Source organism: Octodon degus, unplaced genomic scaffold (genome assembly GCF_000260255.1).
Source record: "Octodon degus isolate 3935 unplaced genomic scaffold, OctDeg1.0 scaffold00035, whole genome shotgun sequence".
In the NCBI taxonomy this organism is placed as follows: domain Eukaryota; kingdom Metazoa; phylum Chordata; class Mammalia; order Rodentia; family Octodontidae; genus Octodon; species Octodon degus.
In genome coordinates, this window is record NW_004524611.1 from 12,637,242 (window position 1) to 12,654,448 (window position 17,207).

Here is a 17,207-nt window from a genome sequence, read left to right on the forward strand (position 1 = left end):
GAAAGAAAAGGTTTATTGTGGAGGTTTCAGTCCATACTTGGCTGGCTTCAAGGCAGAGTGGCACATGACAGAGAACAGCAGTTCATGGTGGCAAAAAACTGCAAAACAGCTAGAGGAAAAAGGGAGGAGCAGTGGTGAAGAAGCAGCAGCCCCTAGTACCATTTTTAAAAAGTGGCAAAAACAAGAGGGAGGTCTCCAGGGGTCACTTAGAAGACCCCCTAAGATGTTTTAGTTGTGTGGAGTAAGCAGTTACAGATACGCAGCAGCAACCTGTAACAGTGCTGGAGAACAGGGGCATGCACAGACTCAAGCCTGCGCGAAATCAATGGTGATCCAGGAGCTGAGCCTGTAGCGTGGCTGAGTAGCAAGGTAGGACCGGATGGTGCGCAATGAGCACCTGCCAGCATGTACAGTGCCCTGGGTTCAACCTCCAGCACTAGGAAAAATAAAAGAAATTGAGAAAAAAGTTCTATTTATTCAAACTATTCTATTTTGGGCCTTAACTGGATATATTATCAACTAGGGGTTGGTAGATTAATAGCTATAATAACATAAAAATGGAAATCAATTTGTAAAACAGGTCTTAAATAAAAGACTTAAAACTAAGAAAAAAAAAAGACTGAATTACTAATTTACTGGCACTAATTTAGCGTTATTCATTTAATGAACATCAGAAGACAGAATGGTTTCGGCTTCTGTCTGGTAAACCCAGCCATGTCCACCTGCCCAGGTCACAGTGTAAAGAGGTGGTCCTGGCTTCTCTGAATCCAAGTTCGCAGGAGAGGGAGCACAGAGCACATACCAAAGTTGAACTCCCGCACTTTCCGCTTCCCGGCGTTTGCAGGCTCTGGGGCTGGGGGCTGCGGCGGCTCATTGCTCTTTGGTCTCTTGGTAGGTGGAGAGTAATCATCATCTTGAGAAAGAAAACCATCATTACTGAGGCCAGGGAGGGGGACGCCATGGCAGGCAGGAGACACCAAGCGCTAGCTCCACACTGCCCTATACGACACACTTTTCCAAGCCGCACTGCTGCTGTCCTACTCATTTTGTGCGGGCACAGATGTTCTATATGGGGTTGCTCCCTTTTTCTTAATTATTAATTTTTTGTTTTACTTTGGAGACAGGGTCTCACTATGTAGCACAGGCTAGCCTTAAACTCTGGGCTATCCTCCAGCCTCAGCCTCCAGAGTGCTGGGATTAGAAATAAGCGCTACCACTCCTGGCTTGGTTTCTTTCTTTCTTTTTTTAAAAATCATTATAAATTCCCTCCACCCCCGAAAAAAAACTCTCTCAAATAGTTGCCTCAAATTTTATTGTTTTCAAGAAAAAAAAAATGAGGGGCCAGGGAGATGGCTCAGTAGGATAAGCGCTTGACTGGCAAACGCAGGGATCTGAATTCAATCCCCGGTTCCGAGAAAAAAAAAGAAAAAAAATGTAATGAAGACAGCTACCTAAAATTACACAAATATAAGAAAAGAAGGAAAGCTGGGCGTGATGGTGCACTGAGGAGGGTGAGGCAGGAGGATCTCGAGTGCAAGGCCAGCCTCGGCTACACAGCAAGTTGATAGCGAGCTTCAAATGCACAGGGAGACCCTGTCTCAGGACAACTAAAGAAAAGGAGGATAAAATAAAGTGTGCATGGAAAAACACTTGAGCTTACACAAAATCTTAGCATACATAAACAAGAGGTTGCATATTTATATCAAGTATTTTAACAATATAAAAACACCATGTGCATATATATATTTATTTATTTCAAGGCCATTCTAAGTTTCGTAATTTTTTGTGAATGAGGTGTCTACAGCTCAGCTCTGCCATGATCTTCAATCTGTCTAACAGTCGAGTCAAAGCTGCACCGTAGCTTTTCTTATTTGAGCCATCACCATCTTCTTCTAGCCCCTCAAAATGTCAGGTAACACACTGTAAGAGTTCTGCTGAAGTATCTGTAAATCATCAGGAATATTATTAAAAGAATCTTTACTTAAAAACAAATAGACTCAAAAATAACCACAGCTGCAGACTGTACAAGGCCCCCGAACATGGCAAGGCAGGCCTGGTCCTCACTCCAGCGCTGAGCTGAGATCCCAGCACTCGGGTCCTGACCGAGCGAGAGGTGAACATCCGGGAACATCTGCACAACCAGCTAAGCTTTCCAGCCCGCACCCCGCAGAGGCCGAGCTGGCCCTCCTCCCCGGCAGCCGAGGTCCCCCAGGCACCACTCCTGTGCCTCGCCCTGGAGTGGTTCCCTTCTGGTCAACCTGGAGATGTTTACTGTTAGCTCCAATCCAAGAAAACAGCACCAAGGTCACTGATACCAGACAGATTCACAGTGAGACCTGTCTATACGCTTGAAAAGACAAAAGTACTTTCTTAAGGAGGGGGACACTCATACTAGGAAAGTATATTAACAATTTTAAAAATTATTAAAAAACTTTGATGTGTTGAATAATGCCACATTAGGAACGAGATCCAGGAAGGGAAAAAAAAGATTAAAATACAATATAAATATACCAGGGCAGGCCAAATAGCTCAGTGGATTAAAGCATTAGGCAGATGCAGCGGCTCTGGTTCAATCCCTAGCACGCCATGCCGGCCCTGCCCCCAGGGCTGCACTGAGACTGTGATCGAGACTGGGCATGGTGGCACATGCCTGTAATCCCAGCTCTTGGGAGGATGAACACAGGCAGATCACTACAAGTTGGATCTACATAGTGAGACCCTGCAGACCCTGTAGACCCTTACTAAATATAAAAAACAAACAAAAAATTTAAATGTACCAATTCCCCAAAATGAATGTTATCATTATATATCACAAATATATACTAATTTTAAAATCTAGAAGAAAAGCCAGGGATAGTGGCAGATACCTGTAATCCTAACACTTGAGAGGCTGATGCAGGAAGCTCAAGCTCAAGGCCAACTTTTTTTTTTTCTTTTGTGGTACCAGGGATTGAGCTCAGGACCCTGCGCTTACCAGGCAAGTGCTTATTCAATTGAGCTATCTCCCTGGGCTCCAAGGCCAACATTAAGGGTCTGATGACACCAGGACTACTTAATTGACAGAAAACAATTTAAAAATTACAAACTCTGCTGAGCATGGTACCACACATCTATAATCCCAGCATTCAGGAGGCGGAGGCAGGAGGATTGCCATGAATTCAAGGCCTGACTGGGCTACATAATGAGCTCAAGGTCAGCCTGGACTACAGAGCCAGACCCTGTCTCAAAAATGAAACAATGCAAAGCAAAACAAAAATTACAAATTCCCTATAAAATAAGACATGCTTATGTCATCAAGGTTTACAATTATGACAATCCTGTACAGTTAAAAATGCTTAGACTGGGCATGGCGACACACGCCTGCAATCTCAGTGCTTAGGAGGCTGAGGCAGGAGGACTTTCATGAATTTGAGGCTGGCCTCAACTGAAAAACAAAAAACCCCACAGAAACCAAAATAAAAAAACCCTCAAAAGACTATAGAAAGATTAAGGTTCCAACCTAAGTAGAAACATTCTGGAAAACATTTAGTACTGTTTTCAAGTTTTGTACCTTCAATTCTAAAAACATAGTACACTTAAAAACCTTACTTTCCAGGGCCAGCCTGATAGCACAGCGGACTAAAGCACCTGCTTAGGCAGAGCACAATAGCCAGGGTTTGCTCCCTGGTGTACTATGCCGGTCCCGCCCCCAGGGTGCGAGGAGACGGTGATTGAGACGCGTGTGGTGGCGCACACCTGTTATCCCAGCGTTTGGGAAGCTGAAAACAGGAAAATCACTACAAGTCTGATCTGTATCGTGAGACCTTGTATACACTAAAAAAGAAACAAAAAACTTACTTTCCAACTTTCAGATTTTAAGAATACTAAAATGTATTTTATAGTGGTCACAAGAGAATAAAACAAAATATGTTCGCTTTAACTATGAATACTGCCCTTATATTAACATACTTTACAGACAATGAGTGAATTTAGAACCTAATGTATCTCCCTACAGTCTAAGTATCTGCAGACCCTCATCTCACTGACTGCCACCATGTTCCTGGAAAGCCCCTCCCAGGGGCTCTCACTGCTCTAGCTGAGACCACACTGTCGGCGGCAGCCCTGGAGGGGTGCGAGGCGGGTCCTACCTGGTGTCAGGACTTTGTCCTGCAAACTCACTTGAGAACATGGGGGGGGGGGTGAAGCGGAAGTTGCATGGACGTTCTCAATACAGACAAATTGAGCAATTGTTTAATTAATGTCACAACAAAGATTGTAAAATACTGAAATCATGGTTCAGCAGGGCAAGTGGAACACTCCTTGTCATCACAGCTACTCAGGAGGCCGAGGCAGGAGGACAGCCAGTCCAGTGTGGGCAGCTGAGGAATGCTGTCTTCACACAAAGCGGCCAGGGCACGGCTGACTGCCAAGCACATACCCGGGCCTGCAAGAGGCCTGGGCTCAGCACCAGTGTCACCAGAGCACACATGGCTGGAAGCACACTTTCCCTCCTGTGGGACACACTCGAGTTCCATTAATAAATACAGATGAGGGTTTAACTGTTTCTGATAAAAAAGCTGACAAAAATGCTATGTCCACTCTGGATGTTAAGTCAGAGAGCTCATGGAAGTAAGTCATCAAAACAGCTGTGAACTTCGAAGTGTACCCTCAAGTTCCTTCCTTCGATCACGTCTGTACTGTTTTACAGATACTGGGGGAGGGTGTTGGGACAGGTCTCACCGTGTCACTTAGGCTACTCTGGAATTCACTACATAGCCCACAGAGGTCTCCAACTCATGGCAATCCTCTCTCTTGCCTCAGTCTCCCTACTGCTGGGATTACAGGAATGAGCCACCACATCTGGCAGGAAAATGTATTACTCTCGACCTTAAATCTTTTCCACAAGGATAAAGCTTACATTTTTCTTGGTAGCAGTAATACCCCAAATAAAGCTCCAGTGACCCAACTCAGCACTCCAGGCCCCCACTCAGCACTGGCACCTCAGGTAGGATGTAGGGCTCTAAAAGCCAAAAGTCACAACAAGCAAAAGACGAACACCTCAACACACTCTACATTCAATACTTAACTCAAAGTTCTCACACAGTAACACCTGAAATCTCTTTAAATGAATTTCAAAGTATTTTAACACACAACATCTGCACATCAGGAGCATTCAGTGGCTATGCCCCCAGTGCTAAGAGAAGTACCCCTGCATCTTTGAAAACACAGTCAGCAGCACTGTAACAATTTGTGTTGAGAAAAAACTGTTTCCCTTTCGGCACTACATTAGAATGTATTGATCTGTGTGCCTGTACATTACTGTGTGCTAGAAAATACTAGACAGTATTTTCTAAAAGTCTAATTTCCAATACAGTCAAATTGATAACATTTTAACCTTCAAACTGGGGCTGAGGAGATAGCTTGGCAGTCTAAGTGCCTGCCTGGCAAGCACAAGGACCCAGGTTTGATCCCTGGTACAGCCTGCCAAGTTGGCCCTGGCATCCTGGGTGTGCTGTGCCGGCCACCAAACCCCAGCATGGTGGCGCACACCTGTAATCTCAGAGCCCGAGCTACGTAGCAAGACCCTATACCAAATAAATAAATAAATGATTAAAAACAATTTTTTAATTAACCCATAAACTGACACTCAAGGTCTAAATATAAAAATATCAAAAGTAAGCACTGTAGGAACATCTAGATAGTAAGGACAGAAATTGTCACCCTCTTTTCAAAGCACTTCAATGGATTTGCCTATTTTGTTCAATTAAATCCTCAATGGGGCCTGCCCCTTAGCTCAGTTGTTTAAGTGGCTGCTTCAACAAAGCAGTCAGCCTCAGGTTGCTGTGGTTCGATCCCCACAACTGCAGCCAGCCAAACATGCCCTGAAGGCATTCTGAGCTAGAAAAAAAAAAAAAAAAATAAATCCTCAGTACATGCACTACAGTACTCAGCATACATCAGGTTCTCAATACAGTATTGTGAGCTGATTAAATGAACACGTCTCATGTCATTTTAATTACATGTAGCATCCAATTATTTGCCAGTGCTGTAAGGATCTCTCTCTCCTCTCTGCTCTCTTTCTCTCCCCCTCTCCTCTCCCTCTCTCTCTCTCTCTCCCCCCCACCTCCTTGCATCTCCCTATTCTTCCCTCTCTCACAGGAGGATGACTGAGACCTGGCTGCAGCAAACATAATCCCCACTATGACATCAAAGCTCTAAAACGCTGTTATCCAAATTGTAGAAAACTCCTCTAAAGCTGACTGCTGAAAGCAATTTGAGTATTCATTAAATGACTGTTCAGCAGATATAAAAAAATTAAAGACAACGTTTTCATATGGAACCCACTCAACTGCACAGTCTACAGACGCTCTGAGAGCAATCACTGTGCACACGCAATGGGTGTTAACGTGACCAAACACACATGGAAATACTTACATGTTACACCTTTCAAACTCTATATGAAAAAAATTTTTGACAGCTGACTTAGGAAAACACAAAATAAATCATAAAATAAATGTAGTTAAAATCAATTTAAAGAAGCCAATGCAATTAAATAACAAATACAGCGTTAGGCCACAGCAGAATGAACATTCGTGAATGACTCAGGCTTGGGAACAATGCTCTTAAAGGAAACTTCTGTCAAAACCCCAATGGTCCCTTTACTGGTTTAAGTTGCTCCCATGTTGGCTAGACCTAAAAAATATGAACATTTTCTCTGCATATAGCAAATGTATGTGACAACAGCCCAAGTTAGCCAAAAACATAATCATGATGTTCATAAAATTGAGGCCTGCTGTCATATGATCCCAAGGCTTTCCAAACCTAAGTCACTGATGCTTTAAATTTGAGCCACTGAGTAAGGTGTGGTGGTGCACACCTGTAAACCCAGCACTTAGAAGGCTGAGGCAGGAGGATCATCACAAGTTTAAGGCTAGCCTGGGCTACATAGTGAGACCCTGTCTCCAAAAATAAAAGGAAAAAAAGAAAAAGGAGAAAGAAAAAAAAAAAGAGAGAGAAAGAAACCAGAGTTTGTGCCACTGACTGAGCTGTAGGGATAGTACTTGTGAAGAGAACCTCGGTACCACACTCAGCAGACCCTGCACCCTGCACCCTCCCATGTCAGGACGGCCCTGAGTACACACAGAACCCAGTGGGACCATCTGGTGGACTGACCTGACAACACTGCGCTTTCACAGGTGCAGGGATGTGAAAAGTACAAGAGGAAAAAACAGTCATCCCTGCAGGAAGGAGCATCTGTATTTTGGGCCCAGAGCAACATTTCCTTAAACAGAACCAGACTGTCCTCCAAGCTGTCATCCTTCCCTCATGAACTGCCCTCACTCACTCAAGGCAGAGGCCTTTCTTTTCATTAAACACAGCACATCAAGGATCTTTTTCTGTATTACTCCTTATACAAGTTGCTTCTACCACACCATGGTGTAGTGATCTCTCCAAAAACAGTAAGCCAGATGTGCACAGTAACTTCTCATTTGACTTGCCCTGCTAATATAAAAAAACTGATTTTTATTTTCCTTAACATGTGGCCATAAAACTTAGCACCTGTTTAATGCCTGATACATAGTTTGTAATATGTATTTGCACCATGGAAAAAACTACCTTTACTCAGACCTGGTATTTCATTGGTCTTCTATATGTAAATGATCAGCTTACACAGCAACACTCTACTGCCTGATCATAAATTTGGACGATAAATCAGACATGGCCCTATGACTTAGTTTTAAAAAAAGAGGCGCACCTACTTGGAGACAAGAGTACTTGCCGCCGATGAGCTCAGCTAAATAAAGTGCTTTTAAGTTGAAAAAAATAAAGAAAGAAAGAAAGAATAAAAAAAGAGAAGTCAGATGTGATGGAACACACCTGAAATTCCAGCACTCTGGGAGACTGAGGCAGGAAGATCACAAATTTGAGTGTAACTTGGGTAATTTACCAAGACACTATTTCAAAAATACAAACTAGATTAAAAAAAAAAAGACTGGCAATGTAGGCCAGTGTGAGGGCCCTGGGTTTACTCCCCAGTACTGCCAATCAGTAAACCAATCAATCAATCAATAAAACAAAAGGAATAAAAGTTGTCATTCCCTCTATAAAGAACCGAAGTTGAAAAGATTTACATATGCTTCAAGTTCACAATCCATTTAATTCTTGACTTTTATAATCTCTCTAAATGTCCTGTGAGTTCAGGTATTACTTTCTAAACAATTTAAATATAACTTCTACTTTAAGATTTGATATATCAATCTGGCTATTCTCTTATCTAAAATATTTACTTCTGTAATATTAATAATCGGCTACTTTTCATACTTCTATAGAACATGACAAAGCTGTCTTATACTATTTACATGCTGCTATAATTTTCTCCTCCATAGTTAGATTTTTGACAAAAAGGAATAAAACTTGAATTATTTAGTATTAGACTAAAAACAATTCAATAACTTTTGGGTTAAATTCCATTAATAAGAAAACTCAAAAACTTTTGGGTTAAAATTCCATTAACAAGAAAAAAATTAGGTATTAATCAGTCAAGATTAACAAATGGTATGAAAAAGATTTCTTATATTAGGCAGAAGGTACCAATCAACTTAGAGAAGCAGCAAAGGCAAAAACATTGAGCAACCTCAAGTGGCCCCGCACTGTATATAGCTAAGTGACACCAGGGGACAGGCTGGAGACCCAGAATCAGAAACAAAGCTGCACAGCAAGGGAGCAAGAGCCCAAGCCCGCACACCAAGAGAGGTTATGCAGCAGCTAGAAAACTAAACTAATGCTGTGAGAAGAGCCTGCACCAGACACGCAGGAGCGCATGGCGGGCAGGGTGCCACAGAGACGCTGCGGCCGCTCCCAGGAGGGGGCGACCTGCGGGGAAAGGAGGTGTTAGCCTGAAGGAAAACTCCCATCCTACTGAGCAACTACCAAGATGGAAAGTGATACTGTTAGTAGTTTTTTAACAAAAAGGCCTACTTGCGCTTTTGCTCTTTTTTAAAGAAAAAACTAGATTTGGAGAAACCTTAGCTATAGATTAAACTATCCCGGCAGCTCCTATCTCTAAACAGCTGTAAAAGGCAACATGCTCACCACTAAGCACTGCAGTACTTTAGGGAGGGGACTGTGGTAAACAGCACTGACTAGAAGGCGGCGGGAGCCCACAGCTGCAGCTATGCGAAGGCTCACGCACCCTGGCTGAGCCCAGGAGTCCGAGGCCAGCCGAGGCCACACAGCATGACCCTATCTCAAAAAACTAAGTAAGTAAATAACTAGGTGAAAATGTACCAACTCAGCTTACTTTTTGCTTCACTCTGCCTAAGTGGAAATCAGGGGCTTCCCCTCCAACTACAACCCAGTGGTCTATCAGGTCTGGTCATAATTGTCTTTTTGGTCCCCACTGATCCTGATGGGAAGAACAGCTCGCTCTGCCTGTGGGCCAGCACGACCTTCCGCGGCGCAGTGCCGTTGTCTAAATACCCCAAGCATGGGTGCACTGCTGGGAAGTGGGCTGTTTTGGCCGCACGAACACCGGCCTAAGTGAATTCTTCTTTCAAGTTTCCTTTAAGAATGAATGATGCATACTTAGCAATGTGAATGTGACACAAATTTTTATGACCAGAAGTAAACTTTTGGAATTAAGGCTTTTAGATAACTAACCTTCAATAGTCACCTCAACTTCTGGGTCCTCACTTGTTTCTGAAGGGACATGTTGAGTAGAATCTTGAAAAAAATAAAATTCTAAAATGACATTCATTATTAAGCATTTTCCATATGTTCCAACATTTTACTGATGTGATACTCCCAAAGCAGCCTACAATAAAATTTTAATTCATTTCATATTTATAAAAAAATTCGACCCTTTTGATTAGAAACAGGGAAAAAGGAACACTCTGGAATATGATTAGATAATACCAAATTACCTGCATTTATGGACTAAAAAAAATCCATATTCATGGATGAATTTGATTATAACAATGTTATTTTCCTGCTATACTAGAAAATGATAAGATAAAAACAAAACCATACGCCTTCTATTTTAGACACTGTTTCTCCCCTCCAGGCAGGAATTCTAGGAGTGGTTCACACTGCCCAGTGTAACGACAGCCTATGCTTCACGTTAGAGACCTCACACTAAGAAATCGACTACGGCCAATGAATACATGAATACTGCCTCTTTGTACGTAAGTTACAGTTTAAAACTAAGCAGTGTATTTATGTTTGTTGCTACACAAAACATATATTGGAATGTTAGTGCTAGCAGTTTAGCTGAAGAGTATTTTCATTAGCCCTCATTCATTTTGCAAAGGTTGAGCGATTAATCGATTTGCCAAAGATTGTTTTCTTGTTAGTAAAGAAAAAAAGACCACAACTCAGGTTCAACTCAACTCAGTTAACACTGAAATACAGATACCAAGTCTTTCAAAGCCTGCTCTCTAATGACAGGACTGTCAACTGTGATGAGCCTCCACCCACGCGTGTCTCTTGCGAGGCTGTCACGAATGCTGCCTGTCTGGGGTGCAAGAGGCTGCCACGGAGAGGAGAGCGATCACCTCCCCACAGCAAAGCATGGAAAGTTCACCAAAACCAAGCTATAAAAAGACAGGACAAAGAAATACAACATAGTGTTTGAGACTAGTGTAACAGTATTTCTTAGAGAAATATATCCCAATTATGCTAAAACCAGGACTGAATTTGGAAAGATCAGCCATGTCCCAAGGACATTACAATTGCTCCTTCATTCACAGAAGGTAAAAGTCAAACCAACCACTTTCTAAAATAAAGTGAAATAGCAAATGTAAGGAATGTGAAGTTTCAGAATAGATTCACTTTTTATTCTAGAAAAGATCATGTGTAAGACACAACATAATCAATTTATGAGAGAAATGTTCATTCCCAAACAACACTGTTACCTTCGCAGTCACTTTCCTTGAGAGAATCTACAATGTACACCACCTCCTGGGACTGAGCTACTGAGCTACTGAGCCCTCTTAGGAGCGGGAAGTCATCAACAGGGTAGTGGTTTGACTGATTATTCTACAACTAAAAGAGCTTGTGATTGAACATTCAGTCCTAAAATCAAAGTCATATAGCTGGAAAATGAAAGTCATTCCCAGAGCAGTTGTGAATATAAAAATAAGACCATAAACTTTATTAACTTAATAATATACTCCCTTACTAAAAGATTAGGATTCAGTAGTAATTTTTAAATGAAATATGACTATAGTCAGAAATCATTTTAATTTTGAAGTACTGAAGCCATTTATCCTTGAAAGATTTTTTTTTTTTTTTTTTTTTTTGGCGGTATCGGGAATTGAACTCAGGACCTTGCATTTGCCAGGCAAGTGCCTATTCTACTGAGCTATCTCCCTGGCCCACGATTTTTTAATATGGCAAAAGAAAACAAAATAAACCCAGTGCACTGTGCACCACGTGGAGCTTTACTTACTGCAGAGCTCCTGTGCCCATCTGCTCCATCAGTAAAATAGACTCATTCTGTCTCAGATCTTTACACAGAAATCTTAGCTAGGAAAGGACCAAAACAGTCATCTTTTTATATCCAAATAATGTAGGTTATAGCAGACAATATAAAACGTCTATGGCACAATAAACCCCCCCCCTTTCTTTCCTAACCTTCTACTGGAACTTCCATTTCTGTTCCTTCGTTGCCCTCTGAAGAGTGATGGCTTCCTAAAAAGAAAACAGACGGTATATACTAAACCAATAAAAACCGTGCCACGGGAAGAAGAAAGGAGACTAGGTGACATTATAAACAATTCAAGGTATAGTAAACATACATAAAATAACTCCTTAGCTCAGTAATAAATTCGGACATTTTCTAAAGTATCTTGAACATATAAACAGTGACACATAGTAAGGCTAAGCGGCTCGGGAGGGCACTAGCCACTGCTGCTCTCTGCTGACACTGAGGGCTGGGGACCTGAGAAAGCGCCGTCGCGCTGCAGGCTCAGGCTCACTTGTCAGTGACTAAACAGCCAAAACCAAATCAGAGTAGATTCTCGTTTGGCTCAGAGACTTGAGCAAGTCCAGAGAAATAAGTTTAGACTGCTGTGGATATGTCCTGCTGTCCACGCTCACTGTGGTAGAAGCTAAAGAAATTCAATCCCCATGATTTAATCAAGTGCTTAAAGGAAATGCATAAGTTAAAATTTAAGATACTACCTTTAGTCTCAAAAGCATTTTAATTCAGGTAATATAATCTGCCTGCTTCTAAAAACTGGAACATAAAGCAACATATCAGGTTAGGCAGTCACAAAGTAAACAGGCTCATCCTGCTAGAGCAGGTCTATTCACAAGAAAACCTAAAATATCAAGAGGCACTCACGAGGAAGAGCCCAAGGTGCCCCCAGTGTGCATCCTAGATCCTTGACTATGTAAACTACTAACAGGGAAAGGGAACAAATACTGCCTCTAATACATTACCTATGAGGAAAAATAAATCACGTAGAGGGAGAAGACAGACTAATTGTCATTATCTATTGATAACTAAATGCAGAAGTTTACTAATGTTTCAGGTCTAAGCTGTAAGTATACTTGATCCTGATTTTTAAATAATATTGATCCAAATCTCAAAAATGTTATTAAAATGCCATACTAAGCTCAAAGTTTTTATCTATCTTTATATGGCACAGTTATCTTAGAAATCTTTTTCACTTAATACTGTAAAGAACTCACCCGGAACTCAAAACTACAGGTGAATCTACACTCATAAATCAACCTTTAATTAATTTTTAAACTATGTCCTCTCTCTACAGACTCCTTCCTCTTCTTTTTTACCTTAACTTGTACATTTAAGGGGCTGTTCAAAGTTCTCTGACTGCAGTCAAAGGAAACAGAAATGAGAAGTCAAAGGGACAAAGGATAAGAGGCTGGTGGGAAAGGGATAGGCTGGGTAAGATCAGTGAAGGTGGCTGTCCACGTAAACAACAATTTCTGAGTCTTTTTTTGCTCTATCAAAATCTGAAACAGACAATTACATTCGTATTATAAAGTAAACCTTTTTTTTAACAAAGTAAATCTAAAGAAAATAAATCTTACATGTTCAGAACAGTAGATAGAAATAAAAGCCATCACTAACAGCCTATGATCAGCAAATTTGGGAAGAGTATACAAAATTCCAAAAACGATAACCAATTAAACTTAGGGATTTACCAGTGATAGTTCACAATCCTTCCATAGACTATCAATATGACCTTATCAATATTTACATCACTAACTATGCAATAGTAACCTTACTTCTGGCTATTCTGATATAAGGTATAAATGTGTACTTTACCTTAAACATGAAAGTGTGTCATGTACCCATTTCGAGATTCATTACTAGATTCACAAAAGGGAAAATTGGTTTTGAAAAATTGTTGCTTGTGAAGTTCATTTATGTTAAAAAAAAAAAAAAGGCCAATATATTTTTTTTTTTGCTTTTCCATTTGGAAAATAACACAGTAATAAATATTAAAACAGTCTGTCCAATATAAAGAAACATTAAATACAAACAAGATGTGGGAAAATGGAAGTGAAAAAGTTCTACCTTGCAAAGACTTCGAAAGAGGGAGCTTTTCATCAACATCATCAGTCTCAGAAGGGCCTGCTTTGGAACATAAAGACAGAACTTCACAGGTAATCCCCAGAACAGACTTGGGGTCGCTTGTGAACAAAACGGATGGAATATGTGAGCTAATGGCCTTTTTACAAAGAAAAAAGACAAGCAACCAAAAAAGAAAAAGATGACAAAATGAGTGGTGTTAATTTATGGTCTTGGTAAATGAAGAAAAGTGCACTCAGGAAAATTTACGAGCGGCCAAAAGAAATTTTGAACGTGACTAGACACATGAAATGAATGGAAATGGTATGTGTAAAATGGTGGCTGTTTTTTTAAAACAGTAAAACGTTCTTAACAGGTCTATTCACAAGAAGAAAAGTAACCTAAAACATCATATATTTTTACTCTATGCCCCACTTCTTTTTTGGTCTTTTGGAGACAGCTATGCAGTTCAGGCTGCCCTTGAAATCACTTCCCAGGCTGGCCTTGAACTCAGTGATCCTCCTGCCTCAGTCTCCCGAGTGCTAGGATTATGAAATGGTACACCACCACACCCAGCTTATGCCTTTTTAAAAATAGTTAATCGTTATAAAGCTTTACTAAGTAAATTTGAAATCAAGAGCAAACATAGGATCCTAACAATTATACTATTACACTAGAACTATTGAGGGGGTTTTTCTTCTAAAAATACATGTAAATTTCCATTTTGGTATAAAGTAACTTTTTAGTCAGTCATCTTTATCCAATTCTATAACTTTTACCTAAATTTATTACCTTTAAAAAAGAAAATACAGTACTGTATAGATCCCACAGTGGCTGTAGTGACTGACAATGCCACGCGGCATTATGATTTGCTAAAAGTTTTTTTAGTGTTTTCTCTACATATGCAAAAGGTAATTGTGCTAGGTGACCTAAATGCTTCCAAAGAATGTGGTTATTTCACAACACAAAGTAACAAATTACACTATACACTTTCAATGTAAATTTTATTTCGTGAAATACAATTAACTTTAGCAAAAATAACATGACTATGGTTTCACGACATATCCAAAGGATCTCTCCTTTCTTCAGTTTTTACATACATAATTAAATTTATAATATACTGATTTCAGAAAGTATTTACAATTAGTTGGTCACAAGGTTCTGGGAAATGGTTAAACTCTAAGTATTCAGCATGTCAGTGAAATTTATACTTGGTTATTTGGAAATGTAAAATAGTTTTTGAAGATACAATCTGGAAACAACTAACATTACCATGAGTTTATGTCATCCCATTCTGACAGAAAGTTACATGTATGTTGAGAAAACTTTCCACATTTTAAAAGCAAAAAACCCAAAGAAACAAAAATGAAAAGGCCTTTTCAAAAAGACAAAAAAAGTCCTTCCTAAGTAGAATATACTTATTTACAGATGTAACTGTTACCTAGTTTTTAATCTTTAAAGGACACTGTCTCACCTATTTACAATTTAGGCACATTTAATAATTACAAGGGTCGGGGAGATGGCTCTGTACAGTAAGCGCTTGCCTGGCAAGCACAAGGACCTGAGTTCAATCCCCGGTTCTGAAAAAAAAAAAAAAAAAAAAAAATTACAATACAAGGGCCATGGCCAGATAGCTCAGCGGACTAAGTGCCCTAGGCAAACTCAGGGACAGGGGTTTGATCTCCAACATGACACGGCATGCTGTACCAGCCCCACCCCCCAGGGTCCACTGCGCAGGCAATTGAGTCCAGGCGTGGTGGTGCACACCTGTAATCCCAGTGCTGGGGAGGCTGAAAACAGAAGGATCAATATGAGTCTGAGCTGCGTAGTGAGACCTCATACAAAATACATTTAAAACACACACACACACGCACTATTACCTAGCAATCAATAAGGCTTATCATCATGAGCAACTTTAGTTTGGAAGTAATTAGCTTTGAAGATCTATGTACCAACCAAAGTCACCCTCTAGATGCCTCTTCTTACAAGCCTTTGTGGTTGCAAAGAAGTATGTTACTGGGTTGGCTCTATGAGGTCCTGGAGGCAGAAATGGAACTTGCCCCACCTTCTTAAAGTAAGTTTGCCTGATGCAGTGGCACATCCTATAATCCCAACACTCAGGAGGCTGAGACAGGAAGATTGCTGTGAGTTCAAGGCCAACCTGAGCTACATAGTAAGTTCCTGTCTCAAGGATAATTAACAAAATTTATAGAATCACTGACTCCTATCACAGAAAAGTAAATTTTCAGGATATGTCAGTGAAACAGACATAAAGACTTATTAGAAATAGAGATATAGGGGGCTGGGGAGATGGCTCAGTGGAATAAGCGCTCCCCCGGCAAGCGCAAGGGCCTGAGTTCAATCCCTGGTTCTGCCAAAAAAAAAAAAGAGAAAGAAATAGAGATACAGGACACACTCAAAGATTGGGGTACAAGGGCTCAAAGAAATGAAACTTATCCCTATCTTTTTGCCTGAAATTAGTACTAGTAAACTATGTTTTGGAGTGGTTAGCATTTGTACAGCATATCTGTACACCACTGCACTTTCAAATTACCTATGTGATATAAAGCTCATATTTGGACTTTAATTCACTGAGACAGGCAGAATATTTCTCCCTTAGCCTCAAAATGCTACCAATCACTGTAAATACAAAAATGCTATGCTCAGATTTGAGTCCCACCATTTGACAAAACACAGCCAGGGAGCCAAGTGCCTACATACAGTCCAAGCATAAGGCAGACAGATGCCCACAACACTGAGCTACCTGCAAGCCCTGCTGTGGTGGGGGAATCCTGAGCTAGACTCACAAAAACAAAACAAAGCTTAAAAACACAGACTACAAAATCAAAAATGAGAGATACATTACCACAAACTTTACAAATATTGTAAGAAAGATAACACTACACAAAACTCTCAATTCTAAAATTATCTAATTCGAAGGTCTCAGCCAGGCATGGTGTAACACACCTGCAGTCCCAGCACTTGGGAGGCTAAGGCAGGACTGCCCGCTTTGAGGCCAGCTTGGACCACATAGTGGGTTTAAGGCCAGCCTCAATTATATAGTGAGACCCGGTCTCAAAACAAAACTAAAACCACCCCAGCATTCAAAGCTTCAGCTAAACATCCTCAACCTGAAATTCAGCTAAAAGCAAAATAAAAACCCAGTTATACAAGGGGACGGTTTGAAAGCAAGAATGTACACTCTCTCTACTACCATCCAGCCTAACACTGAAGGAAGGTTCCAGCCAGCGCAATCACACACATACACATGAATTTACAACAAAAATTTAGGCTGGGAATGCTGCCACCTACTCATAATACCAGCACTCAGGTGGCTGAGGCACGAGGGTCACTGGGAGCTCAAGCATACCCTGAACTGCAAATAGCAAGGCCTCCCTCAATAAAACAAAAACCTCAAAAGTTACAAGGAAGAAATAAAACTGTCTAAATTCTGAGAACTAGCTCTTTCTCTTCAACGAGGCGGCCGAGCGGACGCAGACATGCAGATCTTTGTGAAGACCCTGACGGGCAAGACCATCACCCTCGAGGTTGAGCCCAATGACACCATCGAGAATGTCAAAGCCAAAATCCAAGACAAGGAGGGCATCCCCCCTGACCAGCAGCGTCTGATATTTGCCGGCAAACAACTGGAGGATGGGCGGACCCTCTCTGACTACAACATCCA

At 40.9% G+C, this 17,207-nt stretch overlaps 1 protein-coding gene across 11 annotated transcripts in view; it reads right to left on the reverse strand.

Annotated features, from left to right (window-relative positions):
* Gtf2i (general transcription factor IIi) overlaps positions 1-17,207 on the reverse strand; it is a 118,563-nt gene that overhangs the window by 50,134 nt on the left and 51,222 nt on the right. For 5 of the 11 annotated variants that reach the window (XM_023714475.1, XM_023714473.1, XM_023714469.1 and 2 more), the window contains 4 exons: positions 13,529-13,585; positions 11,614-11,670; positions 9,640-9,702; positions 803-913 (listed from right to left, as the gene is read on the reverse strand). In XM_023714475.1, coding sequence (XP_023570243.1) covers positions 803-913; positions 9,640-9,702; positions 11,614-11,670; positions 13,529-13,585 — 288 coding nt within the window. The remainder of the gene's footprint in view (positions 1-802; positions 914-9,639; positions 9,703-11,613; positions 11,671-13,528; positions 13,586-17,207) is intronic. The other 6 variants (XM_004630419.1, XM_023714470.1, XM_004630421.3 and 3 more) reach the window with 3 other exon arrangements.